This window comes from Drosophila virilis, chromosome 2, assembly GCF_030788295.1.
Source record: "Drosophila virilis strain 15010-1051.87 chromosome 2, Dvir_AGI_RSII-ME, whole genome shotgun sequence".
Lineage (NCBI taxonomy): Eukaryota > Metazoa > Arthropoda > Insecta > Diptera > Drosophilidae > Drosophila > Drosophila virilis.
The window spans coordinates 1,346,803-1,366,390 of record NC_091544.1 but is presented as its reverse complement, the minus strand read 5'-3'; the positions used below and the strand labels follow the sequence as shown (position 1 = coordinate 1,366,390).

Here is a 19,588-nt window from a genome sequence, read left to right as displayed (position 1 = left end):
GGATACTCTAGGTTGTACAGGGTATCAGCTTATCGAGCACACCAATATGTTTTTTTTTATTAAGAGTTGTTTACATTTTCGATCGCAGCCCAGTTTTAAACGTCCGCTCCGGCCCGTTCATAGACATCGAGGCGGCGCTGCTTATAGATGGGAATCTGTCGACGCACTTCATCCACCATGTCGAAATCTGTGAGGGAGTGGGGCAGATCAAATCGCGCTCTCTCTCTCTCTCTCTCTCTCTGCGTCCCTCTCTTTTAACCTTCCACCGAACTTACCAATCGTCTCCACAATCAGTTCACGACCCTCCCCCGCCTCGCGCTGCACACGCGCCCAGGGATCAACAATCATGGAATGCCCGTAGGCAACATAGCCGGACATATTGTTGCGGGCAGGTGCACAGGTGATCACAAAGAGTTGGTTATCTGTGGCCCGGGCGCGCTGCAGCAACTCCCAGTGCATGGGACCCTGGCAGATGCAGAAGGCCGACGGATAGACCAGCATCGAGCAGCCTAAAAAGATGGCTCCGGTTGCAGTTGGAACTGTACGCACCCCTCCACTCCCCTCACTTACCTTGGTTGCGATAGAGGCGTGCCAGTTCCTCGAAGCGCTTGTCATGACAGATGCCAATGCCGACCTTATGTGCTCCAATTTGCACCAGGGTCAGCTCGTTACCCGCCGTCAAGGCGACGCCCTCATCGAACTGGCAGCCGCCCAGCTGCTCCGGCTCAATGTTCACGCAGAAGAGATGCAGCTGTGTGTGGGATGTCGAGTCCGGGGAAACTGTTTAATTATTTTGAAAAGCACTCTTACCTTGCGATGTCTGCCAATTAGCTGGCCATCGGGCGCCCACACGGTGCACGTATTGTACAGCTTATTCTGGTCATCCCGTTCAATTATGCTGCCGCCAATAATATAGATGCCCAGCTTCCGGGCCAGCTGGGACAGCGCCTGACATGTGCGTCCCTCCGGCACGCGCTCCGCATGCCGGCCAAAATGCTCGATGGCGTACGGTCCGTTGAAGCTCTCCGGCAATATGGCCAGCTGTAGCTGCGGATTTTCAGCCTTCAGCTGCGTAATGCTGTCCACAGCCTGACGCACATTTCCCGCCACATCGCCGCCCACGGGCAGCTGCAGCAGACCCAGCGTAAGCTCTGCGAGAAATGCCAAAGGGCTTTAATTAGGACTTCAGCGGATTAATGTCCTGTCGCTCTGCACCCACTGTTGCTCATCTCGTTCCAGACAGGCACGCCCTCAGCTCGACTCGTTGCCGAGTGATGAGTTTTGCTCGCGAGTTTTGCCATTTTATAGCTCGATTTTCCAGTGCTTATCAATCCATCCAGCGATCCCCTTTGTGGTTTTTTAATTGTTTTTTTCCAATTTAATTTTTATAAACCGAACTCATCAACGTTGACTAAAGAGTGTATATTGATATTGTATGTTCTTGATCGTGATAATAATGCCCTAAAAATTTATTGCGATCGGACTTTAAGCACCGAAGTTAACCAAGAATTTTTTTTCTTTATTTTTTTTATTATCTTAATTTTACGGTTATTATGGAAACAACTTTAATTAAACATATGCAAAGATGCATGTGTGGAACGAGAGGGAACAGAAGGGTATCTTCCAGTCGGGCATGTTCGACTGGCGCACTCTTGCTTCTTTTTATACTATTTATTGAAACGCGATGCTCATTTATTGAATATATGAAAATAAATGTTATTGTATATTTACACATACACAATTGACATACACTGCCAAAAAGTTAAGGCTGGCTTGCAAAGGATTGCAGTGTGCTAGGATTAGATTAGGTAAGATTAAAATACTTAAGATTAATTCGGAACTGTCGGAAGAATATTTTTTCAAGCATTTGTGCTATGAATATTCTCACAGAATAACTCGGAACTCTACACTGAGTACAGAGTATTAATTATTGAATATGCTCGTCAAAACAGATTTCTTGTTACCTGGAAAATTTAAAGCATCTTAAGTTTAACTCGGCTTATTTCGATTACACTTACAAAGTGCATCCATAATTGTTATTTGATCTCCAATTGTGGTTTTGCCGAATAACAAACGCATATAGATGCATTTATAGCTGGCCTGTTAACAGCAAAACCACAGACTGTTTCCCAAGTAAAGCACTCGAGAGTTCATGCCTCAAATAGGGGCTATTTATTTAAATAAATTGTTGCACTACTTTTGTGTTTTTCTATGTCTTTTGTTTCCTTTTGTTGTTGTGCCCTTTACTCAATGGACTGAATAAGGGTTATAAACGACAGGGCGGCACGACAAATCTGCAAGAAATCAAAGAGAGTGGCGTTTATTTATTGATATCCATCTATCAATAGCTCAAGCTGTCAATTACCGCCAGAAAGTTGGCAAGCGAAGCTTCATAGAAGCCCGCCTTGATGAGCATCTCCCGCTGGGAACGATGCATCATGAAGACCAAGGAACGCCGCTGCTTGGGCAAAGCCAAGTGCCAATTGGATGTTTGGATAGCGATGCCAACCTGCAGGCTCTAAATGAGATATGAATATATATATATATACAGTTATATAGATTACTAGCGCAAAAAAACAAAAAAGTTTCATATTCATGGAATTTCCCGAAAGTCAGTCAATGACTCAGTCAATCATTCGGTCAATCAGTCAGTCAATCAGTCAGTCAATCAGACAGTCAATCAGTCCGTCAGTCACCCAATCAGTCAGTCAATCAGTCAGTCAGACAGTAAGTCATTCATTCAGTCAGTCAGTCAGTGTGTCAGACAATCAGTCACTCAATCAGTCAGTCAATCAGTCGGTCAATCAGACAATCAGTCACTCAATCAGTCAGTCAGTCAATCAGTCAGTCAATTAGACAGTCAGCCACTCAATCAGTCAGTCAGTCAGTCAATCAGTCAGACAGTCAGACAGTAAGTCATCCATTCAGTCAGTCAGTCAGTGTGTCAGTCAATCAGTCAGTCAATCAGTTCGTGAATCAGTCAATCAGTTGGTCAATCAGAGTTTCATTCATTCATTCAGTGTGTAAGTCAATCAGACAGTCAGACAGTAAGTCATCCATTCAGTCAGTCAGTCAGTGTGTCAGTCAATCAGTCAGTCCATCAGTTCGTGAATCAGTCAATCAGTCGGTCAGACAGTAAGTCATTCATTCAGTCAGTGTGTAAGTCAATCAGTCAGTCAGTCAATTAGTCAGTCAGACAGCAAGTCATTCATTATGTCAGTCAGTCAGTCGAGGCGAAGAGTTTTATAGATAGAGATGTATAGATTTTAGCCTACCTCAACTTTGATGATCTCTCCGCCGTAGCAGTACATGAAGAGTTGCAGCATTATGGAGCAGAAGAATGAGAAATACACGAGCAGGGCCATGATTGAGTCCATGTGCTGCAAGTGGAAGACAGAACAAAAGTATTCTTGGTACACTCTAGCCACACTCTGGACACACTCACCGTCACAATCTGGTAGATGATGACGCCCACCTCCAGCGAGGTGATGAAGAACTGGCCGAATACGATGGGCGTGTAGATGCGTCGCAGCCGCCGGCACAGGTCGAGGAGCAGCACATGGTAGTCGACCACCTCGACCAGCTGCCGCTGCACCAGCTGCTCGGCCTGGTCGAAGTTGAGCTCGCGAATGTCCTGCTGCAGCGCCTGGAAATGGGCGCGCAGATTAATGGCAAAGGATATGAAGAGCCCGTCCACGGCCGAGGCATAGAGCACCACGACGATGGTCACAAACAGCGTATAGATAAAGCCAAACTCGTAGCCGGGACAGTCCACATCATTGAAGGGAAATCTGAAAGGAAAGCGACGATAAAGGAACAAAGATTGCGAAGCTTAGTTGGGTCATAAAACTGAGTTCATCGCAGGGCCGCACTTGAGAAGCTGGGCAGCTGGGAATGAAGGAAAGGCGACTGGTCTGTGGCAAGGTAAATGACTGTGGCAAAAGACAAAAGGAAATTTTGTGATTTTCACCAATGCAACCGACTGCGCAATACTCTGTTGACAGTGTTGTAAGAGCAAAAAGAAATGGCAAAGAGTCTACCTCATTGATTCACTTGTGACTCTAAAACTATTAGCCCGTAAGCAGTTGCTTTTAAACTGTTTTCAGTGTTGGCTAACTGGAGATGAGTCTGTAACTCGCAGTCACTTTAAAACTGTGCACATTTCCACAAATCTTGGTGATGAAAATGGGCGTGGCTGGTTATTTAAGGAATAAATGATTAAATCCATATACTCCTTTGCATTTTGCGAATAGGGTATACAAAATTAGGTAACTTGAAGATACATTTGACAGATAAATGCAAGAAATCGTTTCTTGAATGCGACTTTAAAGGAGTTTAAGGGAAAAGGAGGTTGCTTCTTGTAGCTTCTTTAATTTGGACATGGTCCAGGGTACAGATAAGAGCTGCAGCAACGTCTAAAGGCTTTACCAGACCAGCTCATTCCAACTCCCAAGTGACTGCGTGTGAAAAGAAATAAAGTGCCTGCCAACAGTATGCTTACTTCATGGGCATGGGCAGCTCTCGGGCGTAGGGCACGCCACGCCAGCTGCTGGTGATGATCTTGATAATGGGTCCGAGCATAAAGTAGAGCCCGGTGAAGCCGCAGGAAATGCAATAGGCGCGGCCCAGCGAGGCGGCAAGCTTGTTGGCACGCGCCAAATAGCCATTGCCTCCATTCTCGAGCTGAGCTGGAAAAGGTTTTATTACAAATCAGGTATCAATCTATAATTTGTAGCTTACATTTGCAGTCGAGCTGCCTGAAGCGCTGCATCATTTGGCCAAAGTTGGGCTTGTAGAGCAGAAACGTCCAGATCTTGGTGACCGTGACCAGGTTGGTGAAGGCCACGCTCAAGCAGGCGGTAATCAGCTCCATGTCGTCCCGATGATAGATGACATACGACAACATCGGATACTCGGCGGAGAGCACAAACAGGAGAGATGCGATGTGCTTTAGGCCAAGGGTAAAGCTGCCCGGAACACCAGAGCTCTCCAGATTGTGGCCCATGAGGCGCAGACAATTCTCCTGCAGCTGAAACAATCGCGACATGGCCAAGTCCAGCTGAATTGTGTGTCTGCAGCCCATCTTGGATTTATATATACACCTGGACACACGCATTTTAATTGGCGCCCTGTTCAATTAATTGTACATTTGACATTGTTTTGCGGCTCCGGTCGTGACTTATTTACGGCTAATAACTGTGATTGCCAGGACACTCGTTGATATGTTGACATCATAAATTATCATTGCTGACACTAATTGGCCAACTGGGCGGGAAGCACCCATCCGCCCACCTGCCCACCTGCCTACCTGCCCAGCTCGACACTTTAAAGCGAAAGCTTTCAGTTTGTATTTATATAACCCGCGGCCTGTGCGCAATCAAAACCTAATCAATGTACTCGCAACTGTCGTAATATACACAAAAATAACGCGCAAAAAAAATTAATATTTTTCTTTACTTTGCAATTACAGTTGGTTTTTTTTTTTTTTGGGTGCTATGCACTTACAGCGGGTCTTTTAGCTAGCTCAAACGCTTTAAAATGTGCCAGTAAAAAAGACGAACCGATTCGAGTCTGACTCAATTGCAGATTTCCTATTTATTCTTATCCAAGAACCGATGTGTAGACCCTATCGACAGTTGTAGAAATCCAGGTATAAGCCCGAAGCCTGGCTTTAAAAAATAGGTTCACGAACCGAACCTTAAGGCAGAAAGTTTGTTCAAGCCACAAACCGAACCACAGAAGAAATAGCTTGTAAATTGTCGGACTAGCAAGCAGCAAGTCGCTGGTTCAAATTCGCCAGCAATTTTCAAAGTAATGTTAAATTTGTAAAACATTTGTTTAACCAGGTGCGGGAATGGTACTATATGGAAAACTAGTTGGACAAGCACGGGCTTATGGCAAATGGAAGTATGATTCAAATTCGCAAACCAAATAAACATGTATCCCGAACAATCCATCTAAGATTTAGGGACTCCTTCATCTTATTCTCAGCGTCATGGTATAAAATCGTATAGTATAAATGGTATAGTATATAAATATAAAAATAATATAAATAAATATAAATAAAAAAATAGTACACAATTCATAAGTTTCTCAAATTGAAGATCAGCTTTTTCGCAACTCGTGGAAAGGGTATTTGAAGTTCGTTGGGGCTGTCTTAACTTTATCTTCACTTACATTTTTTGCTGACTAAGAAAGTTGGCTTCTGTGATTGTTGTCCGACATTCACTAGAGTTATTTTTTGCTCGAGACTCCGTCTCCGGGTCTGTCCCTGACCTCAAAAGGCTTGAAGACTTAATTGATTTGATTTTTGAAGAAGCGGCTAATCTCCGACAAGCTCAGTAATTAAAAATTAAAAAGCTGAGCTGAAAAATTGATTAAGCATATTAAATATTTGTTTAGAGAAAGCAAACGCTTATTTTTTTTTAACAACAATTCAAATTTATTAACAACAATTATTTTGAAGGATTGAAGCTGCAGCTCAACCGCTTAGAAACTGGGTGGCAGATAGGCATTGCTTGTCTGATGCGAGATCACCTGGCCGACGCCGGAGGAGTGGGAGGAGGCGCCGCCGCCAATGCCTGTGCCGCCGACAGCGACACCAGCAGCATCTCCGCCGCCCAGGGCGCCAATGACAGAGGTGACAGGTGCCACGCCCTCATCGGTGAGCTGGCTGCTGCCGCCGAGCGCATCGTACTGGGATTGGATCTGTTGCTGGGCATGGGCGGCCTCCTCGTTGGTCTTGTACTTGATGAAGAACACCTCCGGCTTGCTGGTGGAGCTGGCCTGCTCAACAACCTCGGCCTGCACATCGGAGGCGTCCGTCTTCTTGCTGAGCACATAGATGACGGTCTTGTCCTCGTTGACGGCGGGGCTAATCTTGATGGAGGTCTTCTTGTTGGAGCGCTGCGGCGACTTGATGAACACTACATTGTAGTTGCGCTTGGGCACGCCCACAGTAATATGACGCTCCTTGTACTCCTCATCCACATCCTCGGGCGCCGAGTGGATAAAGAAACGCTTGGAGACGATGGGCTGCTGATGCTGCTGCTGCTCCACGTGCTGCTGCTGCTGCTGCTGATGATGCACCACGGGCTGTTGCTGGAAGAAGGCCTGCTGCTGCTGCTGCTGGGGCTGCTGATAGTGCTGCTGCACCTGAGCAGCCTGGAAGAAGCTGGCGCCGCTGCCGCTGGCGGTGCTCAGGCCTGAGGCCACAGCGGATGGGCCAGGATTATAATTGTAGCCCTGCGGTGCGGCCAAAGCCACGGCGCTTAAACACAAGACCTGAAAGAGTATTTGTTAGTCGGTTATTAATCCTGCGACCCGTTCCGCGCTCTTACAATGAATCCACGCATTTCTCTACTTGGCTGAGCTGAGTCTGAGGGCTGGGGCTGGGCTTTTGCTAGACTTGGCTGTTCGCTGCGAACTGTTTGACTTTTCAGATCTTCGGCTGACTTTTATACTCTGCCCCCATCGACAACTTAATAAGTGAAGTTCAGCTTCAGTTTTTTTTTTCCATCTTTTTGCCTCATTTTTTTTGTTGCATGTTCATTGTTTTTGGTCCCAAACATTTGGCTAGACGCAGTTGTCCATCAAATCGCCTTCGCCTTCGTCTTTGCTTTTCAAAATCAACACACACAAAAAAAAAAAAAACGCGACTCTCATTAAATGCGGCGACTTGCTTGTAGTTGCCCGAAAGACATGGCCAATTAGCGTGATTCCCCCTGCAAGCTTTGGCTTTTGGTTTCATCTGCTGCTTCTTCTTTTGTCTTCTTCTTCTTCTTCTTCTCTTAATTGTCCAAGTTTCGGCACCCCCAGCTGCCCATTATGCGGTCGGCTGCGCAGCCTTTGGGCCACGCATCGATTAAATGCTATTAAAAGCCAGAATTGCATAAACACCTAATCAATTTTAGTACAACTTACAACTGAGAAATTGCTTGGGCCCAACTCCCTTTTTCCCCTGCCCCTCTCCGACCCAACACCCCTTTAGCAGACACCGCCAGCTCATGTACTTTGCCTGGGTTAATTAATGACCCGTCGAGCTTGAAAATTTTGCATGTGAGCTGCAATGTTGCCCATTTATCATTGGGTGCCCACCATTCAGCTGAACATACATATCTCCCACCAGCTGAAGATTAATTTACTTTTGATTATTTCGACAAAAGCCCTTTGTCAATAGAGACGAGACGGCGGCAATTGTTGGCCCAAAACGTGACGCCCAGCTCCAGCTTCAGCTACAGCTCCAGCTCCAGCTCCATTTGTGGTCGATGTAATGAGCCGTTTACTTGGCCAGCCGGACAGCTCCGGACAGTCGAACAACCGCAGCTTAGCCGGGCTAATGAACATGCGATGCTCCCTCAACGCTTCTTCATTAACGGGTTCCTAAGCCAAGTGTCTGAGGTCGGGGCTAAGCCGCAACTGGAGGCTGTTGCTCAATGAAACGTGCCACAGCTCGCACAAGCTCAAGTCTTGAGAGAAATTATTTGACTAACAGCTAAATATTAAAATAATAAATAATATAATTGACCAAAACAAAATCTAAAAGCAATATGTTTTTGTTTTTCTATAATCATAAGCATAATAAATATATATAAATCATATATTTGAGCATTTTTCAATAACACGACAAGCATAAGCAAAATCTTAAAATAATATGAAGTTTTTTTTATTACTTTATGTAAATATTTCCTAGGTATTTTATTAATTTAACGAATTGACAGCGAATCTTTTAGTTAATATAAACATTAAAAAGGTTACAAAATGAAAATATTTTTCTTTAAGTTCTTGAGCTTGTTTGTTTTTCAAGACTTAAGTTGACAGTTTATCTTTTATTTAATTATTTGAGTTTTAAAAAATGCCTGACAAATGAAAATAATTTTTTTAAGAATAAATTCTTGTTATTCAAGACTTGGCATATACAAATTCAATATATTAATAATTTACAATAAAGTAGTTAATATGTATTCCACACGCTGCATGGCTTGCAAAGCTTTTGGCTTGCGTAAAAGCTTGGTCCACAACCGTTATTCGATATCAAAACCAAAAGTTGACATTTAAAAACTTAAAGCTTTGCATATTACGACTAATTTATCAATTGAAAGTTGCCCACAAATTGAATGAAATGCTGCAATTTGAAGAGTAAAACCGTTTTGAATAATATTTGAATTTTTCAAAATTTAAAGCTCGTTATGCAACACTGCAAGTTTGCCGAAAACTAAATAAAGGCATTTAATAGCTCATTATTTTTATCATCACTTTTCGCCAGGTTTTCGTTTTTATCATTTTTTATAAATATACATATATATATAAATTTGATGCATAATATTTTAATTATTTAATTTGATTTTTATATATATGCACCTTTCTGTTTATAGTGTTGGTAATTGTCGAACATTAGCGCCAACAGCCTTGACCATGCTAATTTTCTATGCACGCGATCGTCACAAAAGTGAAATTGATTGAAGTTCGAGCTGTGAAAATAAAATACAACATATATAAAAGCACTTAAAGCACTCGGCGGGTGTAAAGAAATTTTCGATTTATGCAACAATAAAACGCTAATAAGCGGCTAACAGTGTTGCACAACACTTAAGACAAAGCAGCATCGAGCATTTACCGTTGTGTGAGTACATTAAACAAAAGAACGCCTACCACACTGGGCTTATATAACCAGCCTTGGTTGGCTTCAGGTGTATTTATAAGACAAGAAAATAATATATAAAATAATATAACTTACGACAGATGCACGACTGGAGGAAGCCCCGCAGCATTTGGGATATTTGATTAATCTGCGCACATACGTCAAAATATCATCGTCATCATTTCGGCTGCTCATCTTTGCACACAATCAAATTATGACCCAAATTTCCAGAGCCAGTGACGGACATTGATTGATTTTGAAAAGAAAATTTTAAAAAAATAACAAATTTAAATAAAATAAAATAAAATAAAGTAAAATAAATTTAAATTAATAACTGTTATTAAAGCAATACCAACTAAATATACGAAGTGTTAATCTTTAAATGCGAATATCAAATAATGAAGAATGATTATTATTTTCCTGTTCACATATCAAAAGCACAAATTTATTAATAACAGTTATTAAAGCCATGCCAAATACAAATTCAAAGTGTTAATCTGCAATCTTATTAAGTTCCAATATCAAAAATCAAATATAATTAACATTTTCCTGTGCACACATAATTTAATCTAACTAGTTGAATAAATGTGAAGTAATATAATAGACTTTAATTTAGGTAAATTGTTGGCTCGAAATCAAATATGAGTGTGCCTCAGATAGATTATTTCAGTCAAGTGAATCGCGCCCTAATGCTGATTTCTTTCGTTTGTCGAAAAAGAAAATTACATAAATAACGCTCGAAAAAAATAAAAAAAAATAAAATAATACAAATAATGCCCATATCACATAGAGGGCATTATGCAATGCGGGCCTTAACGGCGCATAGTCCAATTAAATTGGCAAGAGCTGCAAATTGAACTGGGGCTCGGTTTGGGCCCAACTGGGTCAGGCCCCTGATGACCATCAAAAGCGATTTATAAAACGGCCAAAATCTGCGCAATTTGGCGCGTCACTAATGACAACTAAGTATTTTTTGCTGCGATTTGTGCAAGTTATGTTTAATTATTGTTGCCCAGCATCGAGATCTTCGGCGAAATTGTCTATTGGCCCCATAACAATGGATATGCTAATTCACATATGACTTCCGGCGAGTTGGGCAGCGTGTCTGTGTCTGCGTCTGTATTGCCTGGCGCTAAGCCCCATGATGACGCAGGCATTTGCGTGCGGAGAGTGTGAGTCTGCGCCGACTGAAGATATTGTCTCAAGGTTGTTCAAAAGAAAACAGGTAAGTCTTACGGCTGATTGACGGCCGAATACCCTGTAGTCAGCTGGGTAATACACCGAAAGATAAATGAATGGTAGCTAAAAAGTTATATATTACAGATGTGCTAAGAAAAAGATTTGCATATCGAAAAATATAGATTTTCCTAGAAAAGAATAGGTATAGATCTGGCTTAATTACCTGTAAAAAGCTTGGTGTGTATTTCTCCATTCACGTTGGGAGACGACCAAAGCATCTATCCTAGATATCGATATTTATCGATTTTTGGGCAATATAGAAATATAATTGATCTGATTTTAAGACAATCTAAATTCCAAGCTTTAAGCTTCTGAAAATTCAAAATGTATAAATATAAATACGAAAAACCAAATGACACTTTAAAATGCGATACTTTTGAAAGACTTCGAGGTTTGATTAAAGCGAGCGAGTTCGCGATATTGGGAATAGTTGCAATGAAATTGATTTAAATAATTTGATTAATGAAACTAAAGACAAACAAAACCTAAATACGACACGACTGTTTTTGCAGATCATCGTAAAGTAGATGCCTCCTTCTAACTGTGACAAACATTTGCAAAAAACCATATAGCCCTTTTCAGTATTTACAGGGTATTTGAAAAGCGGCTTTGCTGTCGCTTGTGAGATCTATTGGCCCTCGCACTACGCGCGTTTTGTTGTGGTTTCTGTTTCAGTTTCAGTTTCATTTGAACTTTACGTCGCCTCTCATCATCATCATCATCTCCATCTCCATCTCCAGCTCCATCTCCAGCTGCTGCTGCAGCATCACGACAGAGATTCGCGTCGGCGTCTTATAAGTGACAGTCGGCGACTGATTAGCATTTAGTTGGTTTCTGTTTGCCAAGCGACCCGGTGCTCAGTCTTAAGTCGGCCATCAAATCGAACGGAAATGCGCGTGTTTATTGTAAGCTCTTTTTTGCATTGGAATCTTGTCAAGCATTTGTCTAATGGATCGTGCTCTCCTAGGTTACGTGCCTGCTGGGCCTGTCATTGGCAGCGCCACAAGGATACAATTACCAGGCGGGGGGAAATCTGCACTTGCCCGGCATACCCAGCATACCCGGCTTATCCGGCTTAGTCGGGCTGCAACAGCAGGCGGCCAGTGTGGATGAGCAGCGTCTCGTGCAGCAGGCGCTGCAGGCACCCAAGGTGCAGCAGATCTTCCAGCAACAGCCACAGCAGCAGCAGCAGATCTTCCAGCAACAGCCACAGCAACAGCAGCAGATCTTCCAACAGCAGGGCTCCAGCTTTGGTTACAATCAACAGCCGCAGTCCTACAGTCCCGTCGTCTCCAAGGACATCTATGTCCACGTGCCGCCCGCCGAGGAGCCAGAGGAGCGCTATCCACAGCCCGTGCTGCCCGTGGGCCCACCACGCAAACATTATCGCATTGTGTTCATTAAGGCGCCGACGCCCAGCGTGAGCAAGGCGGCCGTCCGGGTGCAGCAGGCGCCCGTCGAGGAGAAGACCATCATCTATGTGCTGACCAAGAAGCCCGATCCGCTCGAGCTGCAAACGGCTATCGAGGAGGCGGCACCGAAGCCCATCAGCAAACCGGAGGTGTTCTTTATCAAATACAAAACGCAGGAGGAAGCGGCGCATGCGCAGCGCACCATACAAGGTAAATTCCAAAACAAAAGCCACGGAAGACAAACTTTGCATACGGCCAAGACCTTGCGAGTCGCTTTTATGGCCAACAGAATTGAAGAGGAGGCTAACCTCTATTGCCGGGTTTTTTTTTGTTTTTTGCTTATCCATTTGGTCTTCTTTGCAGCTCAATACGATCAGCTGGGCGGCACCACGCAGGTCTCCGACGAGGGCGTGGCACCGGTCACATCGGTTATCGGTGCTCTGGATAATCAGGTGGGCACAGGTGCAGGGATTGGTAGCACGGCAGGCCTCACGGGCGCTGTGCCCAGCAAATATTTGCCCGCCCATTTGCGTGCGTGATGATGAGAATTGACTGAGAACTCAAGAATTGTTGTTATTGTTGTAGCCATAGGTAAAAAAAAAAAAACAAACAAATTGTCTAACTATATATTATATTAAATATATCTAGCTGAATACACATTTTCGTTTTTCTGCTGCCCCCCGACTCCGCAGCGACCTTCAAGCGCATCTTTCACAATTTTTACTTGACAAAGGCGATCACGAAAACAAAAATCAAAGACAAAAAAAAATAATATAGTTTTATGCCTCTGCGCATTGCCACATTGATTAGCCGGGCTGGGAAAACCGGTCGCATCGATTAGCATTTGATTTGCCTTGCATAATCCCAAAATCTACATAATGATCGTGCAGAGCAATATCTTGAGTCACTAAGTGGTTGCTCACACTTTTCAGGGCCTATAATTTATACTGGCATAAGCCCTCATTAGATATTATAGAAGATATTATCCAAGAAATTACCCAAGCTCGGTTCAAATGCAGCAGGTTGTGTAATTTTGTGTCAAATAATTTAAACATGCTTTTGTTTTTGTGAATAATCATAATCAGTTAAATAGATAATAAATAGATATTAATTAGATAAATAAATTATTGGAATTTTAAGCCTTTTCTATATTTGAACCAGCGACTTCACAACAGATATTCTGACGGTTAGACTTCGTGTTGCTGTTGATGTTTGTTAGACAATAAATAAGCTTTTATAATTATGAAAATTAATAAATTAAATAAACAACTATAGGAATTCCACACTGTTTCTAGATTTGAACCAGCAACTTTGCACTTGACAGTCCGACGCTAGACTTCTAGTTTCTGTTGATGGCACTTAGACAAAATTAAACCAACGCGCTTCCAATCGGAGATCACGTTGCTCAAAAATCCCATCTTAGTGCTCATTGCTTATTGCAAACTGATTCTATATTTGAACCGGCGACCTCCCACTTGATAGTTCTACGCTCATCTAGGCTATGCATGCGTCGCAAAATTTAAATTGTTTGCGATTCTGTTGATGTTTAAGCCAATGCATTCTTCTAATCGAAGATCACGTTTCCCTAAAATTTCATCTTAGCGCTCACTGATAATCAAGCATTCAGTCAAGGATCAATCATGCGACAAGGATGACTGCGACGAACCCAGCTTCGATTTTAAATTCCACACTAGGACTCATAAAAGTAAAAAGTCAGGTTCATGAACCAAACCTAAGGTAAGACGTTAGCCATTCCCCACCAAAAATATATTTAAATTTGCGGCCCTGTTTTTATCAAGGTCTAGCCTAATTAAGCGACTGCTCAGCTTGCAGTTTCCTATTAAGACATAGATAAGTATCCTCAGCGAACTCATCCAAAAAAGGTGTTAATTAAGCAATTAAGCTTTTGAATAAATGATCTTTTCAGGTTTTACAATTATGGTTAATAATCATTAGGTTCATTTAATTAACGCACAAGATGTAACGACCGATCAAGGTCTGCATAGGCCAGACAGTTTCTCTGATTGAAATATAAACTAATCAACTACTTGTGCTATTAATTAGGACTCCAACTAGCTGAAGGCGAGATGAATAGCTGTTGGATATTTTACTCTCAAGAGTTATCTGTAGCTATTCTGGGGACCCACTCCTTCAACCAATTGAACTAAAGAGGGAGAGAAAAATATTGGGAAAGAGTCAGAATATATAATATAATATAATATAATATATATAATAAGAGACAGACAGACAGGAGAGAAAAGAAAGAGATAGAGAGTGAGAGAGAGAGACCTTAAACAGGGAGAGAGTTGGGTGAAAATATAGGGAAATAGGGAGGTAGAAAAGGAGAGATAGAGAGAGAGGGCAGGTGGGAGAGAGAAAATGAAGGAAAAAGAGTAAGAGAAAGAGAGAGAGAGAGAGAGAGAGAGAGAGAGAGTGAGGAGAGAAAGAGGGAAGGAGACTGAGAGAGAATGAAAGATACAGAGTGAGAAAGAGAAAGAGTGAGAGTGAGTGTGAAAGAGATAGAGACAGAGGAAGAAAAAAAGAGGATAAGAAAGGGGAAGAGTGAGAGAGAATGAGGGTGATATATATGTAAATATATATATTTTCGAGCAGTTGAAAATGTATATCCATATATATATCCAATTTCCAATTAATCCAATTTTTGACACATAAAAGGTTTTTTTTAGATATATAAAATACTGTGTAGACTGTAAGAGAGGGAAAAAGATAGGAAAAGAGACAAAAAAAAATAAATCCTATCCAAATACAATTCTTTTAACTATAAAACTTAAAAATATTTATGCCTGGTTAAGATATTGGATATATTTATTTTGATTTGATTATTGATTTGACAATAAATTAAAATAAACTAAAATGCGGCGATTGTTGGAATTGAATGAAAGAAATGCGGTGGAAATTCGCCTTATTTTGTCTTGGCTGGAATGTAGCGCTTGGAGGGGACATTGACGCCAAAGTTGGCGCCGGAAGAGACGGAGGAGGTCTGCAGACCGGAGCTCTGGAAGCCGCCGGAGCTCTGGAAGCCGCCGCTCTGGAAGTTGCCGCTCTGGTAGTTGCCGCTCTGGAAGTTCTGCTGCTGGATGCCCACGCTCTGGGCCTGGGACTGGGCCTGCTGCTGGATGTGCTGCGGCACAATGTTGCCCAGGTTGAGAGAGCCGGAGCCGGAGAAGCTGCTAATAGGCGCGACACCCTCGTCCGAGATGTGTGTGGCACCGCCCAGAGCATCGTACTGGGCCTGGATCTCCTGCTGGGCGCGCTGTGCCTCCTCCGTGGTCTTGTACTTGATGAAGTAGACCTCGGGCTTGTGCACCTTCGGTTCGTTCTGGGTCAGCTGCAGGTGCTGGTGAATCTCGTTGATGTCGGGCTTCTTAGACAGCACATAGATGACAGTCTTCTCCTCGTTGCTGGCCTGGGCGCGCTTCAGCGCGGCAGCGGTGTGCTTCAGATTCTGTGTGGGCGCCTTGATGAACACAATGCGATAGTTCTTGCGAATGGGCGTGTTATCCAACTGAGGCGCCGACTGCAGCTCCTCGGTGTCATCGGGCGCCGAGTGTATGTAAATATCCTTGGTCACGATCGAGGGACGCTGCGCCTGATACTGTGACTGCACGAACTGCTGCTGGATCTGGGGCTGCGACTGAATCTGGGGCACAAACTGCTGCTGGGGCGGAGAAGGCACGAATTGCTGCTGAATCTGGGGCTGCGGCTGCTGATAGACAACCTGCTGGGCCTGCGGCAGAGGCTGTGGCAACGGTGCCTCCACAACATTATTGAAGACGGGCTGCTGGGCGGGCACATTGTATATTCCACTTGCCGAGAGCGGCGTCTGCGGACGCAGATTGCCCGCCTGAAGAGCTGGCTGCTGATACTTGTAGCCCTGCGGAGCTGCGGCGACGAGCACCACGCACGACAAGCACTGCGAATATGAAGGAGTTCAGCTTGAAGTGAGGCACAAACAAATTAGACCCTGCGACTTACCACTAGAAGGGAGAATTGTTGCATTTTTGCTTTTGAGCCTGGCGGACTGTGAACTTCTACTTCAACTGACCCGAGCAGATTGAACTCAACTGATGCCCCAATCGAGCGCTGGCAATGTTTTTATAAGAGCTCCGAATATGTGGCTGCGTTTCCCTACCCAAAAGAAATTTGGGTATAAAATTATCGAATCTATTGTCCCAGCTGCCCAGCGCCGGACAGCCTAGCCATGTGGTTGGCAAATCACGGAACCATATTCGGAAATATTCAGATTAGAGATGCATCTCAGTTGGACCGTTATATAACCCGGGCTAGCCAAGCGACTCGGTATTCAAATTAGTATAATCTCATAATATTTCAACGCCAATGCGGAATTAATGCGAAATATTATTGGTAAATGCGACAAATATCGAAAGAAAGTCATTTCTTATGCATATGCAGCTGGCCAAGACCCAAAACGTTAACTGATCGCCAAATTAGTTGGCTCGTTGAGTTGTGCGGAGCAGATGCCCTGCTCAGCCGGTTGCGTCTGCCAAATGTGCATAAATTAATTCAAGTCAAAGTGATATATAATAAAAATACAAAAAAAAAAACATGTAAACAAATGTTTGTTGCCAAAGAAAGCAGTTTATGGTTTCATGTCTGGCTCGTCCACAATTTTAAATTCGAGCTTTACACAATTTGAAGCGTCGTTAGCTTTCGAAACATAATAAAAACCCAGCAAGAGCCCCATTCATTGTCTTTGCCGACCGACATTATGCTAATTATTCTACCAGCTATTTGATAGAAGAGGCCCACAGTTAAAGCTCGTGTAATAATTGTTTACAATTTGTCTATAAATATTGTGTATCGTATATCACGCATACGGCAGGTAAAACAATTGAAGCAGAAGATTTGCAAGCAATTTAAGCCTAATCTGCATTTTTATAAAATATCAAGTGGCAGGCTCTAGACGGAAGTTACCGACTATGTGATACCCTAAGCCCTCCTCCAGCTCATTTGCTTTGGCAATAATAAAAAAAAATTCACAATAAATAAAAAATATAAAATAAAAATCAAATTACTTCCCTCAATAAGAATCGAACCCGTAACAGAGCGCACTAGCAGCCAGCGCCTCTACTCGACTGCCATATCAACAACTTATCCAAATTGAAATAAAACCGTATTAAAATAGCAATAGCAAATACAATCGCAATTGCAGTGCTATTCATAGAATTCAATAAAGACGAAACGTGTCGTTGTAAACACAACTTTACTTAATAACTTCTGTCTTTCTTAACTGATCTTGATGAAATTTTTCAACAGTAGATCTTATAGAATATTCATACATTCTTCAAAGGTCAATTACATTCAACTTGTGTGTTTAGCTCGTTGAGGATTTCAAAATCGAGGATTTCAAAATCGATTCTAATAGATTGCTTGAAAACGGGGTAAGTTATCAATTATCGAAAACAAACTTGCACTGTGCGGGCAGTAGGTAAGACGGAATGACAGACGTATATGGGTAGATCGACTGGGCTATTGATGCTGATCAAGAGTATATATACCTTATGGGGTCGGAGATACTTTCGTCTGCCTGTTACAAAAATTGGCACAAAAGCAATATACCTTTACACGCATATTTAATGGCTTATTAATATACTTTGTTAATGATTTGTGTTAATAAATATAGTATAAAACCTTTTTGAATTTAACGCATCTCTAATTCGATTAAGATCGATATTAATTGTGGCAACACTGTCACGTCTCTGCCTGTTAACTTTTTTGACTTAAACTTATTTTTTATACTAGAGCAACACTGTCCAGAGTTACGCTCAAAAAAGTCACTTTGCTCAACTTATTTTGCCCAATTAGCATGTTGCCACACTTATGACAGTCGCATTAAAAATATTTGGTCCGGCTTAAAGTATCAGCAACTCACTTAAAAGTAATTATTATTTTTTTTTATCAAAGAGCAACATTTTAGGATTTGTGTATAAATGACTTAACTCGCTACATCAATTGTTGACTAATTGAAATCACTTTAATTAAATAAGTAAATATAAATATATTGTCTTGTACGAAAGGCTACACTTGTTACAGTCGCGTTCAAAATTGTTGACCAGCTCGACTGGACAAAATCAAGTTTATCTTTTTTCAAGATAGCCACATTTCTTACAGTCGCGTTCAAAATTGTCGACCTGGTACTCATAAATTTCTGCCAGTCATATTTAGTCATATTGCTTACAGTTGCGTTCAAAATAGTAGGCTCAGCAACTGAAGCTTTTTAATTAAATCAAATAAATATTGCAATGTGATAAAGCAACAGTCGCGTCGAAAATAGTCGGCCTGCCTCTAAAAGTCGACACAATTTACTATTTTGCCCAGCGGCAAACGTTTTCAAATCGAATCGAATTAGGGAAAAACTAAATTATATTTTTTTAACAGTATATACTAGCTATAATGAGCATTTACTTATATCTAAAACCTACGGCTGGGTGGCAAATACGCGCTATTTGATGGTGCCTCGCCTGTGGCTGCAGCTCCAACTGGGCTGTTCTTTGTGGCAAAGTCCAAGACTGGCGCCGAGGAGCCGGCATTGTGATTGGTCGAACGGCCGGGCAGCGAATCGTATTGGGCCTGGATGATGCGCTGTGCATTCTCTGCATCGTTCTGTGTGCGATATTTGACGAAGTGAACCTCCGGCTTGTTGTTCGTCTGCAGCTTGACCTGGTTCAGTCTGTTGGCCAGCTCGCCGATATCGGCCTGCTTGTTCAGCACATAGATGGCAGTGCGATCGTCCGAGGCGGACGAGGCCAGCTGCAGTGCCGCCTGCTCCAGGCCCGTGTTCTCCGGTCCCTTGATGAAGAGCACGCGCAGATTCTTGCGCAAGCTATTGGCAATCTGCTCGTTAACTGGTCCATTGTCGAACTCCTGCTCCGGCGCGCTGTACGTGTAGAACTCCTTGTTGAACTCATTGGCAATGAGTATGGGCTCCGACAGCTGGGCGGCGCCGACATCGGGACTGCCGATCAAACCGCCACGCCCATCCCCGGCATGGGACTGGGGCGTATAATCATACTGACCCCGGGCGACGGCAATCAGGCAAAGCATCTGCAAATAAGGCAGGATTTAATTTAATTTCTGGCTAGGATTAGGCTCCGGCACTTACCATAAAAGCGCGCATTGTTGTGCTTGGGCTTGAGTTTTCCACACCGTAGGCTATTTCTTGGCTCTGAGTGTGCTGTGCAGCTGCTGGGCTGTGTCTGTGTGTCCGCCAATTGCAACTCCGCCCGATATTTATATGGAGATCCGGCTGCATCCC

At 43.0% G+C, this 19,588-nt stretch overlaps 6 protein-coding genes across 6 annotated transcripts; 1 reads left to right on the top strand and 5 right to left on the bottom strand.

Annotated features, from left to right (window-relative positions):
- Window positions 1–12: 12 nt before the first annotated feature.
- LOC6634993 (omega-amidase NIT2) lies at window positions 13–1,321 on the bottom strand. The gene is made up of 5 exons (XM_002058459.4): window positions 1,220–1,321; window positions 811–1,151; window positions 571–751; window positions 276–509; window positions 13–187 (listed from the first exon to the last, which is right to left on the bottom strand). Exons 1-5 carry the CDS (start codon window positions 1,299–1,301, stop codon window positions 96–98), a joined length of 930 nt encoding a protein of 309 aa, XP_002058495.3. The 5' UTR covers window positions 1,302–1,321; the 3' UTR covers window positions 13–95.
- An 828-nt stretch (window positions 1,322–2,149) lies between these two features.
- On the bottom strand, window positions 2,150–5,307 carry Or82a (Odorant receptor 82a). The gene is made up of 6 exons (XM_002058458.4): window positions 4,741–5,307; window positions 4,502–4,688; window positions 3,446–3,791; window positions 3,276–3,380; window positions 2,366–2,518; window positions 2,150–2,294 (listed from the first exon to the last, which is right to left on the bottom strand). The coding sequence occupies exons 1-6, from the start codon at window positions 5,114–5,116 to the stop codon at window positions 2,244–2,246; spliced, it is 1,218 nt and encodes a 405-aa protein (XP_002058494.2). The 5' UTR covers window positions 5,117–5,307; the 3' UTR covers window positions 2,150–2,243.
- Window positions 5,308–6,436: 1,129 nt separating this feature from the next.
- Window positions 6,437–7,416, bottom strand: TwdlV (TweedleV). The gene is made up of 2 exons (XM_032439073.2): window positions 7,341–7,416; window positions 6,437–7,284 (listed from the first exon to the last, which is right to left on the bottom strand). The coding sequence occupies exons 1-2, from the start codon at window positions 7,353–7,355 to the stop codon at window positions 6,490–6,492; spliced, it is 810 nt and encodes a 269-aa protein (XP_032294964.1). The 5' UTR covers window positions 7,356–7,416; the 3' UTR covers window positions 6,437–6,489.
- Window positions 7,417–11,587: 4,171 nt separating this feature from the next.
- TwdlG (TweedleG) lies at window positions 11,588–12,934 on the top strand. Its single transcript, XM_032439266.2, has 3 exons — window positions 11,588–11,784; window positions 11,847–12,501; window positions 12,655–12,934. The coding sequence occupies exons 1-3, from the start codon at window positions 11,770–11,772 to the stop codon at window positions 12,828–12,830; spliced, it is 846 nt and encodes a 281-aa protein (XP_032295157.1). The 5' UTR covers window positions 11,588–11,769; the 3' UTR covers window positions 12,831–12,934.
- A 2,275-nt stretch (window positions 12,935–15,209) lies between these two features.
- On the bottom strand, window positions 15,210–16,366 carry TwdlF (TweedleF). Its single transcript, XM_032439268.2, has 2 exons — window positions 16,288–16,366; window positions 15,210–16,225 (listed from the first exon to the last, which is right to left on the bottom strand). The coding sequence occupies exons 1-2, from the start codon at window positions 16,309–16,311 to the stop codon at window positions 15,215–15,217; spliced, it is 1,035 nt and encodes a 344-aa protein (XP_032295159.1). The 5' UTR covers window positions 16,312–16,366; the 3' UTR covers window positions 15,210–15,214.
- A 2,248-nt stretch (window positions 16,367–18,614) lies between these two features.
- On the bottom strand, window positions 18,615–19,450 carry LOC116651925 (uncharacterized). Its single transcript, XM_070207381.1, has 2 exons — window positions 19,436–19,450; window positions 18,615–19,377 (listed from the first exon to the last, which is right to left on the bottom strand). The coding sequence occupies exons 1-2, from the start codon at window positions 19,448–19,450 to the stop codon at window positions 18,745–18,747; spliced, it is 648 nt and encodes a 215-aa protein (XP_070063482.1). The 3' UTR covers window positions 18,615–18,744.
- Window positions 19,451–19,588: the final 138 nt, after the last annotated feature.

What these genes read in the sequence shown, in the direction of transcription:
- LOC6634993 (XM_002058459.4), bottom strand. Translation starts at nt 1,301, where the DNA reads ATGGCAAAACTCGCGAGCAAAACTCATCACTCGGCAACGAGTCGAGCT. An exon ending in TAATTGGCAGACATCGCAAG is followed by an intron (nt 752 to 810) that starts GTAAGAGTGCTT and finishes TCCCACACACAG; the next exon opens with CTGCATCTCTTCTGCGTGAA. An exon ending in ACGCCTCTATCGCAACCAAG is followed by an intron (nt 510 to 570) that starts GTAAGTGAGGGG and finishes CCATCTTTTTAG; the next exon opens with GCTGCTCGATGCTGGTCTAT.
- Or82a (XM_002058458.4), bottom strand. Translation starts at nt 5,116, where the DNA reads ATGCGTGTGTCCAGGTGTATATATAAATCCAAGATGGGCTGCAGACAC. An exon ending in CAGGCAGCTCGACTGCAAAT is followed by an intron (nt 4,689 to 4,740) that starts GTAAGCTACAAA and finishes AACCTTTTCCAG; the next exon opens with CTCAGCTCGAGAATGGAGGC. An exon ending in GAGCTGCCCATGCCCATGAA is followed by an intron (nt 3,792 to 4,501) that starts GTAAGCATACTG and finishes CTTTCCTTTCAG; the next exon opens with ATTTCCCTTCAATGATGTGG.
- TwdlG (XM_032439266.2), top strand. An exon ending in TGCGCAGCGCACCATACAAG is followed by an intron (nt 12,502 to 12,654) that starts GTAAATTCCAAA and finishes TCTTCTTTGCAG; the next exon opens with CTCAATACGATCAGCTGGGC.
- TwdlF (XM_032439268.2), bottom strand. Translation starts at nt 16,311, where the DNA reads ATGCAACAATTCTCCCTTCTAGTG. An exon ending in AACAATTCTCCCTTCTAGTG is followed by an intron (nt 16,226 to 16,287) that starts GTAAGTCGCAGG and finishes TCATATTCGCAG; the next exon opens with TGCTTGTCGTGCGTGGTGCT.